At 30.2% G+C, this 6,855-nt stretch overlaps 1 protein-coding gene and 1 non-coding gene across 2 annotated transcripts; one reads left to right on the top strand and one right to left on the bottom strand.

The window, feature by feature from the left end:
* The first annotated feature begins 582 nt into the window (after positions 1-582).
* On the top strand, positions 583-654 carry TRNAQ-UUG (transfer RNA glutamine (anticodon UUG)). Its single transcript has one exon. It is a non-coding gene; the product is annotated as a tRNA-Gln (tRNA).
* Positions 655-1,244: 590 nt separating this feature from the next.
* Positions 1,245-3,970, bottom strand: LOC108472558 (probable serine/threonine-protein kinase PBL7). The gene is made up of 5 exons (XM_053020879.1): positions 3,527-3,970; positions 2,774-2,976; positions 2,489-2,678; positions 1,822-2,234; positions 1,245-1,598 (listed from the first exon to the last, which is right to left on the bottom strand). The coding sequence occupies exons 1-5, from the start codon at positions 3,624-3,626 to the stop codon at positions 1,245-1,247; spliced, it is 1,260 nt and encodes a 419-aa protein (XP_052876839.1). The 5' UTR covers positions 3,627-3,970.
* Positions 3,971-6,855: the final 2,885 nt, after the last annotated feature.

The raw sequence follows: 6,855 nt of genomic DNA, 5'->3' as shown, positions 1-6,855 counted from the left end.
CTATCAATTGAGTTTTACCAAACACTCTTAAATAAACCGTTAATAGAATCACTTGGTCAAATCAATTAATAGAATCAGTTAGTCAAACCAATTACTGCAATCAGCAACAAGTTATCAACCAATTGCCAAACAGGACCATTAAAACTTATGTTCCAAGTCTCAATACCTAACAACCAAGCCTAGCTAAGAGCTGAGACTGATTTAGACCACAAGTAGTCACATGCTTTTTATGAACAACAAGGTCTTGATACTTACTCCTCATAATATCAAGGCTTGCTTGTGAAGTCTCGATACCTTAATTCTTTTAATAAATATTTTTCAGTTAAGTCTTGATACTTATTTCAAATACCAAAACTTCACCTTGCAATCTGCATTTAATATATAAAATCAATACTTCTAATTGAAGATGATATGAAGGAGGCTTGAGAAAATTAATTGTCAAATTGAATGAATTAACCAAAACAATTATTATGCATTAAATTTGGAATGGAAGAGAAATCAATGTTCTTCAACGAAAATGTTCTAATGTCCTTTAGTTATAAAGTTATTTTATAAAAATTTATAGTACACGATGCCAAAAGGGGTTCCATGGTGTAGTGGTTAGCACTCTGGACTTTGAATCCAGCGACCTGGGTTCGACTCCCGGTGGGACCTTTTTACCTTATTTATGCCCCTTCACTTTTCCATTTTTTATGCTCTCTTTCTGTGAAAAAAATAATTGCATATATACGATTATTTATATTGCCAAAGGGGTGCTATCTATTTCCAATTTGGTGCATGTTATAGAAAAATTTTTTTCATACTTTCACCGAGTTGATGTGATTTGGCTCATGAAACCGAATTCAACAGTGCTTTGGAATAGTAAAAATAAAAGAAAAGTTGGTCACTAAACTTCTTTAATGTCTGAGCTTAGAACATGTAACTTGAAAGCTTACTTGGGTGGTTAAACAAATATTAGCAATATGGTAAATCAGAATTCATAATTGACAGACTTCATAAGAGCAGGAGGGTTTTTTTTTTGGGGGAAGGATACTGACAGATTGAATGTTTCATTTATATACATATAATTATACATATATAAATATATACATGACATGAATCATGAAATGAAAAAGTTAAGAACATGTCATGTACTAGAAGTTTTCTACTATTGATTCTTGATTTCAGTGACTCAACAACATGCTACACAGTACATATGAATTAAGAAAGTAGAACTTTACCACATGATTCTTTTTTTCTGAACCCTATCCTACTGGTCCTTTTTTCCCTCTCCAACTCTCTCCCCACCTCTTGGCCTCGGCAACAGCTCGTTCTCTTTCGGAATCAACGTCTAACATCCTAGTCGTTTTGTTTGGAGAGCCATTGTTCTCAAGCCCTTCGGGGTTATCCCTTTTGGTTTCGTTTGAGTCGTATGGATGGGTATTGAAATAATCCAGGGCAAGCACTACATCACAAATAGAGGGTCTGGAATTAGCATTTTCTTCGATGCACATCAAGGCCACTTCTAGAGCCTTCTTCAAGGTAGGTTTTGAAAAGTGACCTCTCAGCAGTGGATCTGCTAAGCTCGTAATGTTCATTTCATCTCTAAACGGTCGTACCTACAAAAAATTGAGTACATATAATGATAGGTCAGAAAGCATGCTGCTGGAGAGTATATTTAACAAGGAGAAAATTAAAATCCATGACATCTTCAGCATGAGCACTATATTCAGCAAAAACACATTTTGCCATCTGCTTCACATCAAGGTATCCAGGGAAAAATACATTGTGTGAAGTAGAACAGTTTCAGTGATAATGTTATATCTTGTGAAGAAGTATTACCCAATCAACAAGGAACCGTTCTTCACGACCACGGCTCTCATCGAAAGCTTTACGTCCAGTTATGAGCTCCAATAGGACTACCCCAAAACTAAAGATGTCAGACTTGGTAGTCAATTTTCCACTAGCGAGGTACTCGGGTGCACAGTAACCATGGGTTCCCATGACCCTGGTGGAAACATATGATTTATCTCCGCTTGGACCAAATTTTGCAAACCCAAAATCAGAGAGTTTTGGGATGAAGCCCTCACCTAATAGTATGTTAGATGATTTTAAATCTCTATATATAACAGGAGGACTGGCTCCACAGTGAAGATATTCCAACCCTTGGGCTGCACCAACAGCTATGTTCATTCTCGTGTTCCAGTCCAAAGGTTTCTGATCAGATGTAAGATCTGCAAAAAAACGTTGCTTATCTATTTAGTTTACAGTAAAAGGTATCGTTCGTGGGAAATGAAAACGAAAAAGGTTTGTGAAAGGATGCAGAAACATAGTCAGAATGTTTAACTGTTGAAAAACTAGCGGGAAAAGAAACTAACAAAGGGTTTTGAAGCTGTAATAGTGAGTGAGTGTCCCTCAGACTCATCCTGGAGGTCTAGATAGAACCAGTGAAAACGATTTTCTAACAAATGAATTCATTGACAAGTTTAAAGGAGAAGGCATGGATTACAATGGAGGTGATCTTCCAAGGATCCCTGTGGCATGTACTCGTAGACAAGTAGGCGCTGATCCCCTTCGGCACAGTAACCAATCAAATTGACAAGATTAGGGTGATGCAAAAGTGAAAGCATGAGGAACTCCACAAGGAACTCCTTTTCTCCTTGGAGACCAGTCTTGTCAAGTTTCTTAATAGCTACAACCTGCTAACAACCATAATGCATGCGATTACAAATGGATATATGGGGAAAATTTTGTCCAGTAAGGAGGAAATTTAAACAGGCATACAAGAATGTACCTGACCACTACTTTCTAATATTCCTTTATATACAGCCCCGAATCCACCTTGCCCGATCATGGATTCTGATCTGAAATTTTTTGTCGCCTTTGCCAGTTGTCGATATGTAAAAGTCTGAGCCCTGTTGCCAGCATTAGGCTCTTCTTTCGGAGCTGATGGTTCCTGTCCTAAGGCTGCACTGCTTTTTGTTCCAAGTCCAATTCCTGTTTTTCTACAGGCATAGTTAGATTGGCAGAATAAACTGTATCATGCCACTTTGTTAGACATGAAACTTCAGAGATGTTTAAAATCGAAAATTGTTTAGGTGTATTATCAAAGTGTGCAAGAGAAACATATTTCGGTATTAGTTTGGTTCATTTAGGCAGATATGATAAAATCTTACAAATTACAGCCTCAAGAAAGATGCAATACAAGCAAAAGCCTAGTTCAGCTAATCAACAACAAGAGTGCTTCCATTCCATGAAAAACCTAGTTGGCTTAGCAGCAATGTTTTTCAGCAGTAGTAGAAATTAAATAGGATGAAATTTTGTTCAGCTTCCTACCCTGTTGGGTGATTCAATCTATAAATTAATATAAGCCATTTTCTATACATATTCTTCTCATGTAACATTCAAAAGAACAATTTGAAATTCCCAAAAGGAAGAAAGCATTTACAAGTTTACAACCCCACTAAAATTCCCAATATTCTATCCATCAAATTCACATTGCTCCTATAATCTTGGAAAAGAAAACAATTGCATGAAAGAAACTGACCAGGAGATTCAGGAGGCTTGGGTTTCTTTCCAGGTTCTTTCTTCTCACCACTCTTCAGCTTCTTACCTTTCCTCCAACCAAAACAAGGGCAATAACCCATTTGCTCCTATCAAACTCCAATTAAACAAAAAGCTTTCACCTTTTCTCTTGTGGAAAAGCTCTGAAAATTGAAATTCAACAATAAAAAAGCTTCACTTGACAATTAAAAGTTAAAAGAGGAATCTGCATTTTGGCCTTCCGTGTTGATTTCACGAAAACAAGAATCAAATCAACATCTTTTATACGTATGAAATTTGAGAACAATCAAAACAATCCAAATAAATAAATAAAAACACGATTCAGAAAAAAACATGCGATGCTAATGTTATGGTAACAAAACAGTTTTGTTTTTTTTAGTAAAAATATCATCTTTCCAAATAACGTCCATTTTGGGATCATGGTTTGATAAAATTATGTATACAACTCGTAAGAATAATGACAAAACTATAAACGTTGTTGTACCAAAAAAAATTAAAAATTAAAAATTAAAAATTTTATCATTAAATCAAAATCTTATTAATATTTCCAACCATTAATTATTGAAGGAAAGTCACTCTTGTAAAGAAATCTTCCAAGTATAGATGAACCCCACAACGGATTAATATATTCCCCTAGTTGAGTTCGAATATTTCATTTTTCCACTGAACCTACCAAGCACATGTTTCCCTTAGTAGGTGGTTGGGCGTTACGCTTGACAGAGCATTCTCACTCCATGAATTTTGTCTTCGACTCTCGACAAAGTAAAGAGACACAATTTTGATGTGACTTGAAGATAGTATCAGCACATTGTTTTTATACAATGATGACTTGAACCCAAGATATTTTTAAGGAAGTTGATCACTCGACCAACAGATTACAACTTGGGGTTCGATAATTATTTTTTCTTTCTTTAATCCTTATATTATTCTTATATCAAAATAATTTCTAATGTAAACATAAATAATCAATGTATCATTTATGTCCGTTTTACAATTTATGAATATTAACATTTCAGGGATCTAGGGTTGCTCCTCCCGATAATGTCATCTCCAATGTTAAAACTTGCATTTCTTTTAAAAATGCAAAGTATCTTATCACTCTACCCAACTATTGTTGTCATTGCCCGTGAATTTACACATTAATTTTTTAAAATAATGTATTTTAATTACTATTATTAATTTTAATTATTTATTTGAATTGTTCAACATAATTAAAATATGATAATTTGTTTAAAAATTTAAAATAATAATAAATTTTAAAAATCATAATTAAAATATTTATACAATTTCAATGTGCAATATAATTAATGTAAAGTAAAATTATTTGAATTAGCCTAAATTTAAATCATCATTGTATAAAAAGTTATTGGAAATAATAACTAATAAGCATAATTAGAATATATAAATTATTTTAATAATTCAAATATACTGCTAATAAAAATTTTAATCATTGTTAAAACATTTCTACAAATAATTAATATAAATATAAGACATTTGATTAAATTGTATAAATGTATTTTTTATAAAATTTTATATCTAAGATATAAAGTTGCTTATTAAATAAATAATTAAAATTACTATTTAAAACTAAATTAATTTAATTTAATCTTTTGGTTGATGAAAAATTAGTAATTTGAATATAAATTTTTATTTATTATATAAATTCATTTAATAAAATTAAAATTTTTATTTATAAGCATGATAAATATGTTATTAAGTGAATTAATTTAACCAAATAATTTGTAAAATTAAAATCTTATTTATAAATGTGATAAATCTTATAAATAATTAAAATATATTAAAATGATAGGTTCAATAATATAATGAAAAATTATATTTATTAATTTAAAAGTTTCTCCAAACTCGCACTTTTATAGATTATAGAATATAGATTTGTATTTGCATCATTCTTTGTTTGTTTGAAGTATTTTGAATTTATGATAAACTTTTAACATTATTTTAATTTGTCTTATGTGATTCCATATGTGCTACCGTTGTGTTCTTAATGTATTTTCTCAGTAAAATATTATAAGCTTATGTAATTTTTTTTCAATTATTAATTTTATTTCATAGGAAAAATATTACGAGCAAACAATGGCAAAACATTCAATCCAGACAAAATTCAATAAAATCTTAGGGTGTGTTCTCCATTGCTTTTGGGATCAACTTTTGCTAAAAAAAGTGCTTTTCTCTTAAAAGCAATGAAGAATACATATCATTGAGGCAACTTTTTTAACTTTTGGGATGAACTTTTTTAGAGATGAAAAAGCAGTAAATTTTAGATTTTTCAGCTAAAAAGCACTTTTGACTGTTATTTTATCTTTTTAACCTTACTTTTTGACTTAAAATGTATTTGATGCTATTATTTTGTGTTCTCTTTCTTAGTTATTTAATATGAGTTTTACAAATGTGTTAAAAGCATTAATTAAAAATAAATTTTTTTTAAAATAATACAATTGTGCCAATATCTAATTACAGATATTTAATTATTATATTTAAATATTTAAATATAGTTTATATATTCTAATTAAATTTAATAAATAATTAATATTAATTACTTAGAAATATTTAAAATTGATATTATATATTAAAATATTAACAATAAGTTATAATAAATTATTTTTTTATATTTTACTAAAATATCATAATATTAACTAATTTGAACATTATTTAAATATATATTTGTTACTTTATAATATCATGTCTAAAATGAATATTTTACTTTTCAAAAGCACTTTTTGACAGTAATATCAAACACTTAAATTTTTTCAAAACACTTCTCTAAAGTACTTCTCAAAAGCACTTTTCCACAGCACTTTTCAAAAGCACTTTTTAAAAACAATGAAGAACTGGCCCTTAATCTCAATTACACATGACGAAAAAAGCGACTGGAGACCTCGATTCCAAAAAAGCATTATGCAATCTTTTATACATAGATCATGGTTGATATATATATATATCTATTTAGCTTTTTTCTTATATTACACGTTTTGATTATTTTATTTTTAAAAAAAATATTATGTTGTGTTGAAATATCTTTAACTGCAAATATGATCAATAAATAGTGTATCGTAAGTTCTTGAAAAGTCAAAGTATAATATTACTATGTATTAATTATAATTATAATTTTTTTTAAAGAGATTGAATAGAAATTTTTTGTTTTTGGGAGGTGGAAGGACAATTTTATTTTATTTAAGAGATTTTCCGTTGGGAGGGGGAAAGACCCATGCTTGTTGATCCCCTCTTTTGGCTACAATATGACACTATCAATGCAGTGTTCCTTGCTTGGTTATATAATGGTTAGAGCAGCAA

This window comes from Gossypium arboreum, chromosome 11, assembly GCF_025698485.1.
Source record: "Gossypium arboreum isolate Shixiya-1 chromosome 11, ASM2569848v2, whole genome shotgun sequence".
In the NCBI taxonomy this organism is placed as follows: Eukaryota; Viridiplantae; Streptophyta; class Magnoliopsida; order Malvales; family Malvaceae; genus Gossypium; species Gossypium arboreum.
The sequence above is the reverse complement of the archived record's forward strand: the minus strand, read 5'-3'. Positions and strand labels throughout refer to the sequence as shown.

Excerpts from the sequence above, each read along its gene's own strand:
- LOC108472558 (XM_053020879.1), bottom strand. The coding sequence starts at position 3,626 with ATGGGTTATTGCCCTTGTTTTGGTTGGAGGAAAGGTAAGAAGCTGAAG. Across the intron at positions 2,235-2,488 it reads CTTGGAAGATCACCTCCATT|ATAAGCAACGTTTTTTTGCA; the intron begins GTAATCCATGCC and ends TAAACTAAATAG. Across the intron at positions 1,599-1,821 it reads AACGGTTCCTTGTTGATTGG|GTACGACCGTTTAGAGATGA; the intron begins GTAATACTTCTT and ends AATTTTTTGTAG.